General features: G+C 41.6%; 1 protein-coding gene across 4 annotated transcripts in view; it reads left to right on the top strand.

The window, feature by feature from the left end:
- The window catches only part of LOC140187969 (E3 SUMO-protein ligase PIAS4-like), a 118,019-nt gene that overhangs the window by 58,873 nt on the left and 39,154 nt on the right, over positions 1-19,992 (top strand). For all 4 annotated transcript variants that reach the window (XM_072243835.1, XM_072243837.1, XM_072243834.1 and 1 more), the window contains one exon: positions 5,361-5,733. In XM_072243835.1, the coding sequence (XP_072099936.1) occupies positions 5,361-5,733 (373 nt within the window). The remainder of the gene's footprint in view (positions 1-5,360; positions 5,734-19,992) is intronic.

The raw sequence follows: 19,992 nt of genomic DNA, 5'->3' as shown, positions 1-19,992 counted from the left end.
TTCACCACACACTGGTATGCACAGACCACATGAGTTCCTCGGTAGTGTGTATGCCGAGGAATTTAAAGCTGTTCACCCTTTCAACCCCAGATCCATAGATGTCAATAGGAGTCAGCCTGTCTCCATTCCCCCTGTAGTCCACAACCAGCTCCTTTGTTTTTGTGACATTGAGGGAGAGGTTGTTTTCTTGACACCACTGTGTCAGGGTGATGATTTCTTCTCTGTAGGCTGCCTTGTTATTATTTGAGGTAAGGTCAATCAATATAGTATCATCAGCAAATTTAATTAGCCAATTGGAGCCGTAGGTGGTGACACAGTCATGGGTATACAGAAAGTAAAGGAGTGGGCTTAGGACAGAGCCCTGAGGGGCATCTGTGTTGAGGGTCAGAGGGGCAGAAGTGAGGGAGCCCACTCTTACCACCTACCAGTGATCAGACAGGAAGTCCAGGATCCAGCTGCACAAGGCAGGGTGAAAGCCGAGGTCTCTGAGCTTTTTGCCAAGCCTGGAAGGAATTACGGTTCAAACCAAATCAAGTTCACTGTCACAACAGTGGTGGCCTCATCAACAATGACCATGAGACAGCATACAGAGACAAGTGGAGTGGCTGGTAGAATGGTGTGAACATAACAACTTGACTCTCAATCTGGACAAGACCAAAAAAATTATCGTGGACTTTAGTCTGACCACTCCTCCCTGCACATACTCAGTTCCTCCATGGAGAGAAATAGGAGCACCAGGTTTCTGGGAATGCAGATAGCGGACTATCTTACCTGGTCCCTCAACACCACCTCTTTGGTACAATGCACAACTGCGTCTGCACTTCCTGAGGAAATTGAAATAAGTGAGGCTCCCTTCCCCCCCCCACCAAACCATTTTAATCATTTTTTTATAGAAGCACCACTGAGTGGCCTGACCAGCTGCTTTATTGTCTTCTATGGGAATTGCAAGGCATCTGACCGCAAGTCCCTACAAAGGATAGTGAGTACTGCTTAAGAGGGTCACTAAGGTCTCACTTCCACCCATCAGAAATATTTATCAGAAGCCCTTAGCATTGTCAATGATCTCTTCCATACATCCAACAGTCTCTTTGGCCTACTACTATCAGGCAGGCGGTTCCATAGCATTAGGACAACAACTGTAAGGATGGAAAACAGCTTCCCCCGGGCAGTAAGACTACTGAACTCCCTTCCACCACTTAGGTCTCTTCACTTATGAAGCACCTGTAGTGTTATACTGTTTACCTATTAGCTCGCATTGTAAATGCATGTTATTGTAATTTTATACGTGATAATGTTACTTTATGTCAGGGGTTCCCAACCTGGGATCCAAGGACCACTTGCTTAATGTTGTTATTCCCATGGCATAGAAAAGGATGGGAGCCTTTTCTTTTTATATCATGTGGGTGAGTTATATGTACTGTATTGTGCACCTTTGTCTCCAATTCAATCCAATAACGGCATATCCTTTCTTAGATAAGAGGCCCAAAACTATTGACCATATTCCAAGTATGCAAGACAGTGATAAAGACATGAACAACAAAAGATATGTGTGTGGGAAGTTTATTTAGGAATGAAATGCAATCTCCAGGACATGAAATGATGCAAGACTGGTTATTGGAAATAGCAGAAGAGTCTTAGAACAGGGGTTCCCAAACATTTTTGTATCAGCCTGACGTCAGGCTCTGAGACAGAGGTCACAAGTCACTGGGTGCTGCAGGATCCTCATAACTGTAGTTTTATTCTCCCTTTCAAAGCGAGCATAAAAGGCATTGAGCTTTTCTGGGAATGAAGGCATCACTGTCATTGAGTTTTGCTTTGTAGGAGGTGATAGACTGTAAACCCTGCCAGAGTTGACGTTGCCTGCAACCTCGTTCAGAATTGTGTTCCTTAGCTCTTGAAATAGCCTTCTGCAAGTCATACCTGGTTTTCTTGTACAGACCTGGGTCACATGAATGCAACACGTGTTAGGCCTGATTTTGACATTCTCAGGCCACAGTGGGGTCAAGATGGAGAATTAAAGTCACAAACAGCACAAGCTCAGAATCACCCTGCAGACTGAACAAAGGTGTTCCAGAAAGTGTTCACCCAATTTGATTTCTCGAATGTACGCATAGGAAACCACAACGTGAACATCAAATGCAGTACATTAGTCTGGAAAAAGTGTAAGTGAATCATCTACTTCACCTGGACAGACTGGGTTCCTGGATAGCGGGAAAAGAAAAGGTGAAAAGGCAAGAATGAATCACCTGCAGTTAAATGGTAAAGTGCCATGTTAAGGGGCAGAGAAGAAATGGACCAGGGAATCAGGAATCAAGGAATGGTCCCTGCAAAACGCTGAAAAGAAAAAGAAAGCAGGAAAACAATGGTGCCAAAAGCGGTTTTAGTCCAATCTTCCTTAACTCTTTGCCTAAAATGATGGCACACTATGTAATAGTGGAATGGAGAATATAGGTTTTGAAAAGAGAATTGGATCCATTTTACCTTCAAAAAAGGGAAAGTGACAGCAATGCAGATGATGGAAATCTGAAGTTTAAAACAAAATGAAACATGCAGGAAACACTTAGGTCAGGCAGTATCTGTGGAGTGAGATGCAAGGTTAAAACTAGGCTTCTCTCTCCACCCACCCTACCCGTCAGATGTATTTTCAAAGTCAATTTATGTCAAGTGCATATATGTCACGAGACCCTGACTCATTTTCTTGTGGGCATTCACAGTAGAATTCATTCATTCATTCATTGTCTAGAGGCATCGGCATTTTCCGTGCGCTACTGCAGATTTCCAGTACTTTGCTCTTGGATGACCGGCTGCCGAGAGGAGGCAACCTTAACTGAACGCCCCTGAACTGTCAGTCAATCCGCTACCTCAGGGGTTCATTTTAAACAAGGCAATACAAAAGATTAAATGAACATGTACGCGGATGTACAACCGCTGAAGGAACGGCGTCCGGCGTACCACATTACCCGGAGCCGGGCAGGCAGTAGCGCGCCGGGTCGGAGCGGGCCGGGCCGGCCGGCGGTTCGCCTTTAACCTCCGCCAGTCCGCCGGCGCTGACGGATCGCCTCCGCCTGATTGGTTCCCGGGCCGGGCCGGGGCGGAGTGATTCTGCGCGGGGCTCAGCTCACTGAGCGGCGAGGAGCGAGGAGCGAGGAGCGCGGGGCTCGGGGCTCGGGGCGGAGACGGGAACGCAACATGGCGGAACAAAGCGCGGCGAAGGTAACGGCTTGGCGTGCTGGCGCGGCGGTCGCTGTCAGGCCGGGCCGGGCCGAGTCGGGTCGGCACACAGCCAGCAGTTCCAACGGGACGGTGCTGGGGTTTGGATGAGTTCCGCTTTTGATTTTTTTCCTAAGGTGCTTCGGGAGTGAGCGACCCCCACTCCCGTTATTGAGCATGCTCAGTTCAGGATTTTTTAAATATGCCTTTAAGTTTCCCGCCAGATACTTCCGCTTGTTTGTTGGACGGGGAGTCCAAGGAAAGAGATGGCTTTCGTCCCGAGGGAGACAATAACTTCTATGCCATTTCAGTGAGGTTCTCCTTTAACTGGGAAAGGCAGTCCGACTAAACAAAACTCCGATAATCCGGCAATCCCCGAGACGCTGCCGATTTACCTTCTTTTTTCCGATCTATTGGATGGTGTTCTCCATTCGTATTCCATAACTCATAATACAGATGGTATTATTACACACACCTTTTTAACTTCAGTTGATTACTATATAAATTTAAACTATTTCCCAATGAATCAAGTAAGTTTAAAGTGAGTGTGGGAACCTGAACCTTGAAAAAATGAATGAGAGTTTGGGAGTACGGATTTCAGTTGTCTCTTGCTGATAGTTCTGAATTTCTAGTATCAATCATATAACTGTGATAGCCTAATGACTGCCAAGAATCTTAGCCCTTGATTATTTACTGCTTATATTAATGACCCTGGAGAAGAGGGCAGAATGCAAAGTATTCAATTTTCTGGTGACACTAAAATAGGTGAGAGGATATATTGCAATGAGAATGATTGAGCTGTGCAGGAGGACGTATATAGGATGAATGAATAATCAAAGACGGGAAATTGTATTTATTGTCAGAAAGAGCCAGGTCATGCAATTCAGTAAGGAATAAAAAAGTTTAGGGCATTTGTTAAATTGGATCCAAAATTGGTTCAGTTGCAAGAAGCAAGCTGTAATATTTGCTGAGTGTTTTGTGACTAGAAAGTTGCTCCCTTTGGAGTTCCATAGTATTCAGTATTTGTATCTTTTTTTTGTAGAATAGGTTGAGCATCCCTTATCTTGCCTTACAAAGCGCGGAACGAAAGACTGTGTGGCGTACCACTCCTCACACAGACAGTAGGTGGCCATTGACTCACAAAGAGTTCATCTGCCCTTTGACAGGTTTTGTTTTCAGTCCTGCTGGGTGCCTGCACACCCTCCTCCCTGGTTAACCGAAGTGCACTGGGGGGTGTACCAGTTGAGTCGCCGACAACCCGACCCGAGACAGGTAGTACTGGGCTACGTGGTACCAGTAGCGAAGCAAGGCCCTGACCTGACCTAGTAGTAGCAATAGTATCCCTTATTTGAAATGCTTGGAGCTGGAAGTGTTTTGGAATTTGGAATACTTGCATCTATATAATGAGATAGCTTGAGGTTGGGACCCAAGTCTAAACACAAAATCCATTTACATTACATACATAGTTTATAAATATATCCTGAAGATAGTTTTATATATTATTTTAAAAAATTTATGCATGAAACAATGTGTACATTGAACCATCGGAAACGATTGTATGTCACAGATCCATAAAGAAGCAGTGAGATGATTTAAATGGTATGCTTTCTTTCAGTAGCCTAGATACAATGGAAAAGATGACATAATATTGTAATTTTGAATAATCTGAATTTTGTATATGAATATATGGAAGGAATTATACTAGAGCACTATACAACATCAGTCAGGCCATAGTTTGAGTCTAGCATAACGTTCTGGTCACTACATTACAGGACTAGACAAGATGAAAATGAGATTTATGAGATGTCAGTAGAAAAACTTGTAGGATTGGATAAACTGGGATTTTCATTTTCCTTAGGAAAGACCGAGAAGCAACTTAATTAAGGTACATAAAATTAGAGTAATTAATTAAAGATAAACTGCTCCAAAATCATGTTTTGTTAGTTTTTTGATCCCTTTTCTAAATTCTCAGATATTTGGAGGATTTTTTAGAAAAACATTATTTAAATCTTCAATTTTTTGAAATCATGGCTTCATTTTCCTATTATTTCATGTGTGTATTCTACTTTGTAATTTCAATGTGCTAATCACCAGAACTATATTAATAACCTTGTTTATTCTCCTCCCCCCCCCCCCACCCCACAAAAAAGAACATGATCCTGGGCTTTAGGATATCTGAGCTTCAAGCACTTTTAAGATTTGCAGGACGTAACAAAAGTGGGCTGAAACATGAATTGGTGTCACGAGCATTACACCTGGTAAGGACCAACTGTTCATCAGAGATTCTAAAGAAGATTCAAGATTTGCATGCTCAGAGGAACAGTTTAGCTTCGACAAATGCACAGAGTCAACCGCTTCTGTCTGCACCAACGTTTCCTTTGCATTCTTCAGAAGCAGCTTTGAATGCAAGAACATCAATTCCAATTTGTCACGCAGGAAAGGATGATACAAAGTCTAAAGTGAGATTAACAGAATTGCCTTTCTATGAAATATTGGATAATCTCATGATACCTACAGAACTAGGTAGGTTAATACTTTGTTAGATTTTCAACATGCGCAGACATGATGCAATGATGAATGGCCTCCAGAGTTATAAATTTTCTTTGATTTGCGTTTGTTTAAAAATAAAGCCCCAAATTAGGAATGTCTTGGTGATAAGAGTTTTCTCAGATAGATCTTGAACATGTGCTTGGGTTATCTGGGAGATATCTGATTATTTTCAAAATTTGCTCTTAACTAAACATTTCAATAATACGTAGATGCATCAATAATATGAACAAAAGAAGTTTTTACAGATTTCAAAATCCTTTTGTTTCTGTTTCACATTGAAGTAGTGGTTTAAATATTCTCACCTTTCAAAATAGCAATTTTACATTATCTCAGTTCTTTTTGTCATTAAAGGCAGTGACTCATTTCATTGTGCAGTGCCTTAATTTTTTTAGGGAACTAATAATTATAAATTACTTCGCTAATTAGGCCATGGTAGTCAAGCAATTTACAACTATCTGTAACCTAAAAAATTATAGTCAAGTTCAGGTGTAGTGTAGAAGTCTTCAATGCAGTCCTTCCTTAACGGTCTCTCTTTTCTACTTCAACCCAGTCTCTTGTAGATTATTACTTCTGACTGGTGACTAAATAAAATAAAATGAAAACATTGTGTGGAGGCCATAGGATGACTGATGTGGGAAAACAGAAAAACTGCCTTCAGAGTAAAAGACACTGTTTCTGGCATGAACTCTGCTAAGTTAACTTGGTTAATAGTGCAGCTTGTTTAATAACTGGAACGTATAATTCTCTCCCTAACATCTCTCATTTTGAAGAGCACAAAGGTGTTAATAAAAATTCAAAATGATGTACAAAAGACATTTAGCAGCCTCTTGCCTTGTAAGAGTTGTCACTTTTGTAAAAGATATGATGAATTCCAACATATATTTACAAATTTTGATGTTGATCCCATTGATTCTTGGGAATCCCTGACCCATTATCATTCATGGCAAATTAGCTTTTCAGATGCTGTAGAGTAGTGGTCACCAAACTTTTTAAGCCCAAGATCCCCCACCTGGCACGAATTGCGCTCTTTGGGGGGTAGGTGTCTTTAAATTTCTGGTGGTTGCTGTTGTGGTGCTGCTCCAGTGCCCTCTTTTAGTCAGTGCTTGTGTTTGGTGGCACAACGTACATACACACTTGTCTTTCACCAAGGTATGGGTTTCCCCCGTCATCCGAAGGTTGAGCGTTCCTATGAAACGGTTCGTAAGCCGGAATGTCGTAACGCGAAGAAGCAGTTACCGTTTATTTATATGGGAAAAATTTGTGAGCGTTCGCAGACCCAAAAATAACCTACCAAATCATGCCAAATAACACATAAAACCTAAAATAACAGTAACGTATAGTAAAAGCAGGAATGATATGATAAATACACAGCCTATATACAGTAGAAATACTTTTCCACAATCATTGCCTGCACTGTTCTCGGTAGGGAAAATCTCACGCAAGCACTGTCGGCTAAAACACAGCGCAAGCGCTCTCCAGTAACCTTTAAGCTCTGAAGCTGCCAAATCATACCAAATAACACGTAAAAATACACAGCCGATAATAAAGTAGAAATAATGTATGTACAGTGTAGTATCACTTACCTAAATTGGGAAAGCGCCGAGCACACTGATGATGGTGTGTTAGGCTGAGTCGTTGGAGGCTGGGGTGGTGCAGTGGCCCCCACCCTCCGGGCAGCGAACCGATACTGATCCGCGAAGTATGCAGGCGTACAGCGGTGTCCGGAACGCATCCAGCACATCTTTAAGAAAAAACCTAAATAAACAAGCTAATTAATTAGGTGCCGCCCGGCATGTAAATGTCGGCCCAGATCAGAGGTGACGCAATCGGCAATCGGCTATGATTTGGGCCGACATTTACGTGCCGGGCAGCACCTAATTAATTAGCTTGTTTATTTCGACTTTTTTCTTAAAGATGTGCTGGATGCCTCCCGGCTACCGCTGCATTCTCTGCGAATCGGTATCTGTCTGCGGCCCGGGGTTTGGGGTGGTGGGACACTGGGGTGTCATCTCATCGTCTGTTTCCATGAGGGTAGGCAGGTCATTTTCTTCTATGTCTACCTGCCTCGATGTCGAAGGTTGAGGTTCGTCGTCTGCTGTGGCCGATGTGGAAGGCTTGCTTGACTGCTTAGCCTCGCGCATTTTTAGATCATACAGTTCTTTGTAAGCACTCAAACCATCCTGCATATATGCCCTAAACTGACGTACCCTTTCAAAATTAAAGTCGTACTTATCATTGCAGCGAAAATCTCACGTAGTTGCCTCACGTTCAGTTCCTGGACGACTTCACTTTCGGTCCGTTCGCTACTGCATTCGGTTTTGATTGTTATCCTTTCCTCTTGCAATTGCATCAGCTCTTCATCTATCAGTTCTTGATCATAGGATGCCAAAACTTCTTCAACATCAGTTTCGTCAACTTCCAAGCCAAACTCACTTTGTCCTTACTTCGTTCACCAAGATCGAAACGCTTAATTATGTCTAGTTTTACGCTAAGTGTAACACCCTTACGAGCTCTTTCAAGCTTTTCCTATACCTTAGAACTCATCTTGCAAACGGCTGCTCAAAGGCACGTGTTTAAGCAATGCCGGCGAGAATGCTGTTCCAAATCAGGGGGAGAGCGGCTGCTTGGGGCGCGTGCTGCCTTTTTTTGCGCGCTGCTTTTCTTCATAACAGTGAAAACACCTTCTGTTAGCGAAAGCAGGAAGCTAATATAGGTCTTTTGTAACAGTGAGGTTTCGTAAAGTGAACATTCAAAAAGCGGGGGACACCTGTAAATAGAAATTCCTCTTCCCATTCTGGATGGAATTTGTACGTTTTCACCTTCTTTCGTGGAGCCTCCGCCATACTATCAGGATATCACGAGCGAGTGCCGTATATTGATGTTTGTGACAGTCTGTACTCTTATCGAGTAGTTCCCAAACTCCGGGCCGCGAAGAATGCAGCGGTGGCCGGAACCCACCCAGCACATCTTTAAGAAAAAAAGCCAAAATAAACAAGCTAATTAATTAGGTGCCACCCGGCACGTAAATGTCGGCCTAGATCAGAGGTGATGCAATCGGCAATCGCCTCTGATCTGGGCCGACATTTACGTGCCGGGCGGCACCTAATTAATTAGTTTGTTTATTTCGGTTTTTTTCTTAAAGATGTGCTGGGAGCATTCCGACTACCGCTGTACCACTGCATTCTTCGCGGCCTGGTGGTTGGGGACCACTGCGTATCTAATTTAATTGATCACTTTGATGCAGCACAAGCCATGCTGAAAACGCAGTTCATGGAGAGGGTGCTACACACATGCGCAGTGGGCAGAAAGAACGGAACTAAAACCCCGCAACCCGGAAACAATCTCTCTTTACAAAAGTATTGCTATATTACCATTATCCTAATTAGTATTACTTATTTTTATAATGCTCACATTACAACAGTATTTGTGTATTTATTTTTGATTTTTTTTCGGGATCTACTGGGAAAGTCTCAAGGATCAACGGGTTGGCGACCCCTACTGTAGAGAAACTTGTGAGCATGCATCAGGACTACGCAGAAGTTCTATTTAAATATAAGAGTATGCAGTCTTAAACTACCCACCTGCCTAGCCCACCAATCATCTTAATTTATAGATCAGTTTGCTTTTTCCATGTTGGCTTTGTCAGTCACTTCATAATCGACAAAACTGGAATGGAGGCAGATATTCCTCGATCCCAAGGAAATGCCTAAGAAGAAAAGGCATTTAAGGTGAAGCCATATAAATATATATGGGGAGAAAGGAATTGAATGTTATTGCAGTTGGGCAGTTTAGATCAGGAGCCTTTAACACAAATAACAAGAACTCTTTCCAATATGGTTAAAAATGGTAATATATTAAGAATAGCAGTGCAATTGATGTGAATAATCAAGTAACAAAACAGACTAGTAACTGTGCTCACCTTGGTTAGGATGACCAAAACACTCTGAAGAAGATACCTTCATAAATGTAGTTTAGTCATATTTAAAGTCACATGCTGTGAATCTTGCTACTCCCATCATTAAATCTGGATCTCTTTTTCCCGTCAAATCAATCACCTCAACTTAAAATCATAAGACATAGGAGCAGAATTAAGCCATCTGGCCTATCGAGTCCACTCCACCATTTCATATGGCTGATCTTGGATCCCATTCAACCCCATACACCTGCCATCTCACTATATCTCTTGATGCCCCGACTAATCAGGAATCTATCAGCTTCCGCTTTAAATATACCCACAGGCTTGGCCTCAACCGTAGTCTGGCAGAGTATTCCACAGATTCACCACTGTTTGGCTCAAAAAATTCTTCCTTACTTCTGTTCTAAAAGGCCATCCCTCAATTTTGAGGCAATGCCTTCTAGTTCTGTATACTCCACCCCCCCCCCCAGAAGAAACATCCTGTCCACTTCCACCTTATATAGTCCTTTCAGCATTCGCTAGGTTTTGATGAGATCCCCACTCATTCTTCTAAATTCCAGTGAGTACAGGCCTAAAGCTGCTAAATGCCCCTCATATGTTAACCCCTTCATTCCTGGAATCATCCTCAGGGAACTCCTCTGGACTTTCTCCAATAACAACGCATCCTTTCTGAGATAAGGGGCCCAAAACTGTTGACGATACTCCAAGTGTGGCTTGACTAGTGTTTTATAAAGCTTCAGCATTATCTCCCTGCTTTATATTCTATTCCTCTTGAAATAAATACCAATATTCCATTTGTCTTTTTTGCCACAGACTCAACCTGAGAATTAACCTTCTGAGTCTTCTAAGTCCCTTTGCACCTCTGATGTTTGAATTTTCTCCCCATTTGGATAATAATCTGCACTTTTGTTCCTTTTACCAAAATGCATTATCATATATTTTCCAGTACTGTATTCCATCTGCCACTTTTTTGCCCAGTCTTCCAATTTGTCTAAGTCCTGCTGCAATCACGTTGCTTCCTCAGCACTTCCTACCCCTGCACCTATCTTTGTATCATCTGCAAACTTAGCCACAAAGCCATCAATTCCACTGTATAAATCATTGACAAGCAATGTGAAAAGTAGTGGTCCCAATACTGACCCCTGAGGAACACCTCTAGTCACTGGCAGCCAATCAGAAAAGGCCCTCTTTATTCCCACTGGCTGCCTCCTGCTTGTCAGCTGTTCCTCCAAACCATGCCAGTATATTTCCTGCAACACCATAGGATATTATCTTGTTAAGCACCTCCATGAGGCACCTTATCAAATGCCTTTATGAAAATATAAGTAACTGACATCCACCCTGCTTGTTACTTCTTCAAAGAATACCAACAGATTTGTCAGGCAAGATTTCCCTTTACAGAAACCAAGCTGACTTTGACTTATTTTATCATTAGTCCCCAAGTACCCCAAAACCTCGTCCTTATTAATGGACTCCAACACTTTCCCAACCACTGAGGCTAGGCTAACTGGCCTATAATTTCCTCTCTTTTTAAAGAGTGGAGTGACATTTGCAATTTTCCAGTCATCCAAGACCGTGCCAGAATCAAGTGATTGTTGAAAGATTGTGACAAATGCATCCGTTATCTCCTCAGCAACCTGTTTCAGGACTTTGGGATGTAGTCCATCTGGTCCAGCTGACTTAGTCACCTTAAGACCTTTCAGTTTGCCTGGCACTTTTTCCTTTGTAATAGCAATGGCACTCACTCCTGCTCCCTGACACTCACAGACCTCGGGCATACTGCTGTGTCTTCCACAGTAAAGATTGAAACAAAGTACTTACTGAGTTAATCTGCCATTTCTTTGTTCCCCATTACTATATCAGCAACATAATTTTCCAGTGGTTCAATATCAACTCTCACCTCCCTTTTATTCTTTATTTAACTGAAAAAACTTTTGGTATCCTGCTTTAGTTTGTCGGCTAGTTTGTCCTCGTATTTCATCTTTTCCCTCCTTATACCTTTTATAGTTGCATTTTGTTGGATTTTAAAAACTTCCCACTCACTTTTACTACCTTATATGTCCTTTCCTGGGCTTTTATGCAGTCCTTAACTTCCCTTGTCAGCCACAGTCGCCTGACCCTGCCATCTGAGAACAACTTCTGTTGGACATATCTATCCTGCGCCTTGTGAGCTATTCCCAGAAGCTTCAGCCATTTCTGTTCTGCCATCATCTCCGCCAGTATTCCCATCCACCTACCTGGGTAAGCTCTCTCGTGCCTCTGTAATTCCCTTTATTCCATTACGATACTCATTCGTGTGAGTTGTGCTTCTCCCGCTCAAATTGCAGTATGAATTCAATCATATTATGATAACTGCCAGCTAAGAGTTCCTTTATGTTAAACTCCCTAATAAGATCTGGGTTATTACACAACACCCAATAGCTTTTCCTCGAGTATACTTGAGCATAAGCTGCTCTAAAAAGCCATTTCATAGGCATTCAATAAATTATCTCTCTTGCAATCCAACACCAACCTGATTTTCCCAATCCCCTTGCATATTGAAGTGTCCCATTACAATCATGACATTACCCTTACTACATATTGATCCCTTTCAGATTCAAGTACAACCCATTCCTTTTGTATATAGGTCACACCTGCCCCAGAAGAGGCCCCTATGATCTGGAAATCTGAATCCCTGCCCCCTGCTCCAATTCTTCAGCCATGCATTTATCTGCCACCCCATTCTCTTCCTATCCTCCCTGTCAGGTGGCACAGGCAGCAATCCTGAGATTACTACCCTTGAAATGCTGCTTCTCAACTTCCTTCCTAACTCCCTGTATTGTTTTCAGGACCTTCTCCCTTTTTTTTTACCTATGTCATTGGTACCAATATGTAGCACGACTTGTGGCTGTTCACCTTCCCTTTTCAGGCTATTGTAGATGCGTTCAGAAACATCGCGGACCCTAGCACCTGGGAGGCAAACTACCATCCATGTTTCCTTTTTGTGTCCACAGCATCACCTGTCTGTCCCCCTAACTATAGACTCCCTATTACTGTTGACATCCTCTTCAGTTTCCTGTGTTTCTGAGCCACAGGGCCATACTCAGTGCCAGAGGCACAGGCACTATTGCTTCTGCCAGGTAAGGCATTGTTCCCCTCCCCTCTCTTCTCCCCCCCCCCCCCATTCTCTTAAAACTCAGCATGCCAGGCAACAAACAGGGTTAATGTTTCAGGGAGGTGGCTTCTCATATCTCTCCAAGCTGCTAGCTGACTTTAGAATTCTTAAATTTTTCTGTTTTATTTCAGATGTCCAGAATCTGCACTGCCTTGACTCTTTGAAAAGCAGTTAGGCTACCTTCTGATGTGACAGAGGTCTTTATTTTGAAAGGTCTGAAAAATGGTGGCTTGGACCTGAGGCAAACATTAAAGCAATACTCCAAGCCATTCAGAATTTTTAATTTTAACATTTAATTCCTTTAAACAGAATCTTAGTTATATTTTAGGTATAAATATAACTAAGATTTTTGCACAGTCCTGTAATTCTTACTAAATAATTAAATATATTTGAATACATAGAAACTAAAAACAGTAGTAGGCCACTCAGACCTCAAAGACTGCTCCACCTTTTAATATAATTGTGGCTGATCTGTGCGAACCTTTCATCTTCATTCTTATCTATCTGGGGTGTCCTTTCACTTCCTTACTCACTGACTTCCTATCTACCTCTGACTTAAAATAAGTAAGGACTTTTTTCCTCTAAGAACAAGGGAGCCACAGTTCCAATGACCCAGATCTGAGAGAAATTATTTTCATGTTGGCTTTGATTTAAATTGCTTTCTCCCTTATTTTAAGCAGTGATCCCTAGTTGTATATTTTCCCACAGGAGGAAGCATACATTCCACGCCCACCATGTTAAGATTCCCTTTAATTCTCATCAAGGATCTTGTACATTTACATTGAATCCCTCTCGCTTGTCTAAACTCCGTCAAATGTAAGATAACCTGGATTGGTCTATTTAATCTTCCCTAACTACCACTCATGTAGTAACATCATTCATTAAATAAGGAGGTCAATAGTGTGAACAATACAGGGCTCCCTTAGGATATGAATGACCTAATTTGCAGAAATATGATTATGCAAATTCTTCCATACATTTTAAAGCTTTTTCCAGACCGGTGATAGTAGATAGCTTCATGTCATTCATTTGTTGCTGTCTATCGTTTCCGACAATGGCAAAAAACCTGTGAGGGAGAGATTTTAAAGTGGAAAAGCTATTGCACTGGGGCAGTTGGACTCTCTGGACCTTAGAAATCCAGGTCCAGTGGTATGAACAGACATCACAAACTGGGGTATTCCTTGGTTGCAGTGGATGACCATGATGTTTTCTATGCCCTTTGCTTTCCATGGAGCATTGCAGTACCTTCCTGGCCATTGGATCTCACTGTAGATTTTATCCACCTAGTCTGACTTCGTGTGCTAGGGCAGGCATACCCCTATCTCACCGGGGTATGAGGCTGCCAGCTACGCTCACATGGTATAGCCCAGGGGTCCCCAACCTTTTTCGCACTGCGGACCGGTTTCATATTGACAATATTCTTGCGGACCGGCCGACCGGGGGGCGGTGGTAGGGTTGCCAACGAACAGGAGTGGCAGTCAAATACGTTGAGTTTACCCTGTGAAAGACTACAATGACCATGAAGTTTTGTGCGGGCACCAGTGCGCATGCGTAATTTGCGCATGTGTGTACGTGCCAATTTTTTCTACAAATCGTTTTTGGCGATTCTGCTGGAGGGGGGTGGGGGGGTGTTAATCACGAATGCAATATAGGTGATAAGTGGCTAATATATTCAATTTCGTTTCTAAAAGGGTTTATCTAACGAATTTAATTTGGGTTAGGGTTAGGGTTAACCCTAACCCTATTGCGAATTTAATATTAAACACACAGCGCATATTTTCCTCGCATGAGTATAGTGATAAGTCAATTATCAGGGGAGGACGGAGAGCTTGAAGTAAGTGTTGAACGAACTTCCAGTAGAAATGGTAGAGGCAGGTTCGATATTATCATTTAAAGAAAAATTGGACAGGTATATAGACAGGAAAGGAATGGAGGGTTGTGGGCTGAGTGCAGGTCGGTGGGACTAGGTGAGAGTAACGTTCGGCACGGACTAGAAGGGCCGAGATGGCCCATTTCCGTGCTGTAATTGTTATATGGTTATATAAGTCAATAGCAGCATAACATTTTAAGTAACATTTGGATATTAAACACACAGCACATATTTTCCCCGTATGAACATATAAAATCATTGCAACACACCATATCGCACTATATCTTGTTGCAGTTTTGGAAATAATAACACTAAACCCGAACCCTAACGCGAGAAGTGGTCTACAATTTCTTGAATCACATTAACATCAGTAGCAGCCAGGGCTGAGTCGTCTGCATACAGAAGCTCTCTGACACACATCTCTCTTGATTTGGTTGAGGCTTTGAGTCTTGACAGGTTGAACAATTTTCCATCTGAGCAAGTCCTGATGTACACACCTTTGTTCAAATTATGGTCCATTATTTCCAAAACTGCAGCAAGATATAGTGTGAACAAAGTTGAAGCAAGAACACATCCCTGTTTTACCCCCTGGTTGATGGTGAAGGCTTCGCCTAACCCTAACCCTAACCCCCCCCCCCGAAGAGTTGATGTTTTATTGTTTTACAACATTGAATCACAGTGGATTTAATTTGGCTTTTTTGACACTGATCAACAGAAAAAGACTCTTTCATGTCAATGTGAAAATATATCTCGACAAAGTGATCTAAATTAATTTCAAATATAAAACACAAAATAATTGATTGCCTAAATATTCATCCCCCTTTAATATCTCACACCAAATCATCACTGATACAGCCAAATGGTTTTAGAAGTCACATAATTAATTATATGGGGATCTGTATTTGGAGACCTCTGTACAGTCAAAGTGTTTCAATTAATTGTAGTAAAAATACACCTGTACCGGGAAGATCCAACTGCTAATGGGTCAGTATCTTGGCAAAAACTACATAACAAAGACAAAGGAACAATCCAAGCAACTCCTTGAAAAGTGCAAATCAGGAGATGGATACAAGAACATTTCCAAGTCACTGAATAATCCCTTGGAATAAAGTGAAGTCAATCATCAAGAAATGGAAAGAATATGGCATAGCTGTAAATCTGCCTAGAGTAGGCTGTCCTCAAAATCGTATGACCGTGCAAGAACAGGACTAGCAAGGGAGGCCACCAAGAGACCTATGACAACTCTGGAGGATTTTCAAGCTTCAGTGGCTGAGATGGGAGAGACTGTGCATACAACTACTGTTCCCTGGGTGCTTCACCAATTGTAGTTTTTTGGGAGAATGGCAAAAAGAAATGAAATCTCAGCTAGAGTTTGCCAGAAAGCATGTGGTAGACTCTGAAGTCAGCTGAAAGAAGGTTCTGTGGTCTGATGAAACCAAACTTGAGCTTTTTGGCCAACAGGCAAAAAACTATGTTTGGTGAAACACCTCACATCATCAAAAACCATCCCTACCGTGAAGCATGGTGGTGGTGGCTGCATCATGCTGTGAGGATGTTTCACTGCAGCAGGCCCTGGAAGGCTTGTGAAGGTAGAGGGTAAAATGAATGCAGCCAAATACAGGGAAGTCCTGGAGGAAAACCTGATGCAGTCTGCAAGAGTACTGTGACTTAGGAGAAGTCTTGTTTTCCAGCAAGACAATGACCCCAAGCATAAAGCCAGAGCTACAAAGGAATGGCTTAAAAACAACAAAGTTAATGCCTTGGAGTGGCCAAGTCAGAGTCCAAACCTCAACCCAACTGAGAATTTGTGGCTAGACTTGAAAAGGGCTGTTCACTCACGATCCCAAAGTAATCTGACAGAGCCTGAACAGTCTTGTAAAGAAGAATGGGGAAAAAATTGGAGTGTCCAGATGTGCAAAGCTGATTGTCCATTCACACAGACTGAAGGTTGTAATTGCTGCCAAAGGCACATCTACTGAATACTGACCGGGGTGGGGGGGGGAGGGGTGTGAATACTTAAGCAATGAATTATTTTGTTTTATATTTCAATTCATTTAGATCACTTTGTAGAGATCTGTTTTCACTTTGACATGAAAGTGTCTTTTTATGTTGATTAGTGTCAAAAAAAGCAAAATTAAATCCACTGTGATTCAGTGGCGTAAAACAATGAAGCTTGAAATCTTCCAAGGGCGGTGAATATTTTTTATATTTTTTCTGAAAGTTGAGATGTGTTGATTTAAAGGTATACAGGTGTCTCTGCTTTTCGAACGTTTGCTTTATGAAACCTCACTGTTATGAAAGACTTACATTAGTTCCCTATTTTTGCTAACAGAAGGTGTTTTTTTTAAATTTTATTTTTATTTGGATAAGGAATTCACAAATATCATGTACTTTTTTCACACATATAACCTTTTCCCTTTTTTTATATGTATAAAACTATAATTATTTATACATTTTTAAGTACACATTGAGATGATATAAAAGGAAATTAGACACTTAAATAGATAATTATGTACTGTGGTAATTCTGATCTATTTGGCTAAGTAATGGTATTAGTTGTTAAGAAAAATGGTAATAATAGTTTCCATATAACTCTTCTGGACCATTTCCACTGGTCCAAAATGTTGTATATAAGCCTACGTAACAACCATTGTAAGTGTTTATATCCTAATTTGTTCATGCTTGCTCCTGCCCGCAGACATAATTATCCAATCCCTATGTACTTATTTAGTTAATTTTTTCATTTTTTTATCCCTTTCCCAAATCTTTCCCTTTACTTGCGTTAATTCTCTATGTTCCAAAAGAAAACGCAAAAAAAAGACATTTAGACTAGGGGTGCTTAGGTTAGCAATATTACTGTGTTGATGAGAAGAGCAGTATAAATCATTAGGAGAGTCATCTAAAGTCTGCTCGCATTGGGGTTATATATTCAATCCATTTATTCCAGATTTGATAAAATTTTTCTTTTTGAATTCTCAGGGAGTAAGTCAACTTTTGCATTTTAAATATTTCCAAGGTAATTTCGTGCCAATCTTCTAATGTAGGTGGTATTGGATTTAGCCACTTTCTAGTGATTGATTTCTTACTTACCGCTAAGAGGGCCTGCAGCAACTTTATATCTTCCTTCTGTTCAAGAAACAATACATGTCCCAAATAGAGCGTCTCAAAGTTCAGAGGTTTCTGGGACCTAAGTACCTTAACTAATGTTCTATGAATACCTTCCCAATATAGACTTAATTTAGGGCAATCCCAGAAAATATGAAAATGATTTGCCTCCTTGGAGCCGTACCTTCTCCAACACGTCACATTTGTATCTTTATATTTTTCCTGATATGGGGTCTTGAAGTATCTTATAATGTTTTTCCAACAATGTTCTCTCCAAGTCAAAGAATTAGTCGAGGACCATTGAAAGTTGCAGATTTTCCCCCAAGCCTCCTCTGAAAGTACCAACCCCGCTTCTTTCTCCCACTTCTCTTTAATATACAGTGTATTTACATTTTTAGCATGGGAGAGTGCATTATATAATCGAGAAACTGATTTATTAGGTATTGAACTGCAAGCCGAATTCAGAATCTTGAAAAATTCTAATTCTACTGTTGATAGGTCTGTATATCTACAACTCTGGTTAACATAGTTTCGTACTTGAAGGTACCTAAAAAAGTCATTATGTTCTAGGCCATGTTTGTCCTGCAGGATTTGGAAACTTTGTAATACTCTTTTACCTATAAATGAGAGGTAGGTTGTAAGACCTTTCTTTATCCATAGCTCAAATCTTTTATCTTCTCTGTTGGGAAGGAATTCGGTATCATATGCACACCATCTAAAGAGTTTTAACATGTTATTAATTCCACATGAATTAACCACCTTCTGCCATACTTTTAATGTAAGATTTATCCAACTGTTCAGAAGGTGTTTTCACTGTTATGAAAAAAGGCAGCACACAGAAAAAGCAGCGGCGAAAAAAGGCAGCATGCGAGAAAAAAAAATCAGCGCGCACCCCGAGCAGCTGCTCTCCCCCGGATTCAGAACGGCATTGCTTAAACATGTGCCTTTGAGCAGCCGTTTGCAAGATGAGTTCTAAGGTATCAGAAAAGCCTAAAAGAGCTTGTAAGGGTGTTACACTTAGCGTAAAACTAGACATAATTAAGCATTTTGATCGTGGTGAACGAAGGAAGGACAAAGTGAGTTTGGCTTGTGGAAGTTGACAAAGATGATGTTGAAGAGGTTTTGGCATCCTATGACCAAGAACTGATAGATGAAGAACTGATGCAATTGGAAGAGGAAAGGATAACAATCAAAACCGAACGCAGTAGCGAACGGACCGAAAGTGAAGTCATCCAGGAACTGAATGTGAAGCAACTGCATGAGATTTTCGCTGCAATGATAAAGTACGACTTTAATTTTGAAAGAGTACTTCAGTTTAGGGCATATTTGCAAGATGGTTTGAGTGCTTACAAAGGACTGTATGATAGAAAAATGCGTGAGGCTCAGCAGTCAAGCATACTGTCGTTTTTCAAGCCTTCCACATCAGCCACAGCAGACGACAAACCTCGACCTTTGACATTGAGGCAGGCAGTCACAGGAGAAGATGAACTGCCTGCCCTAATGGAAACAGACAATGATGAGATGACACCCCAGTGTCCCACCACCCCAACCCCCAGGCCACGGACAGATACCGATTCGCGGAGAATGCAGCGGTAGCCGGGAGGCACACAGCACATCTTTAAGAAAAAAGCTGAAATAAACAAGCTAATTAACTACGTGCCAGGCAAGACCTAATTAATTAGCATGTTTATTTCAGCTTTTTTCTTAAAGATGTGCTGCGTGCCTCCCGGCTACCGCTGCATTCTCCGCGAATCGGTATTGGTCAGCGGCCCGGCAGGTGGGAGCCACTGCACCACCCCAACTTCCAACGACTCAGCCTAACACACCATCATCAGTGTGCTCTGCACTGTCTTCCCGATTCCCGTAAGTGATACTACACTGTACATACATTATTTCTACTTTATGTATAGCCTGTGTATTTTTACGTGTTATTTGGTATGATTTGGCAGCTTTCATAGCTTAAAGGTTACTGGAGAGCGCTTGCGCCATGTTTTTGCCAACAGCGCTTGCGTGAGATTTTCGCTACAGAGAACAGTGCAGGCAATGATTGTGGAAAAGTATTTCTACTGTATATAGGCTGTGTATTTATCATATCATTCCTGCTTTTACTATATGTTACTGTTATTTTAGGTTTTATGTGTTATTTGGCATGATTTGGTAGGTTATTTTTGGGTCTGCGAACGCTCA

This window comes from Mobula birostris, chromosome 26 (assembly GCF_030028105.1).
Source record: "Mobula birostris isolate sMobBir1 chromosome 26, sMobBir1.hap1, whole genome shotgun sequence".
NCBI classification, from domain to species: Eukaryota; Metazoa; Chordata; class Chondrichthyes; order Myliobatiformes; family Myliobatidae; genus Mobula; species Mobula birostris.
Note: the sequence above shows the minus strand (reverse complement) of the source record. Positions and strands in the feature narration are given on the sequence as shown.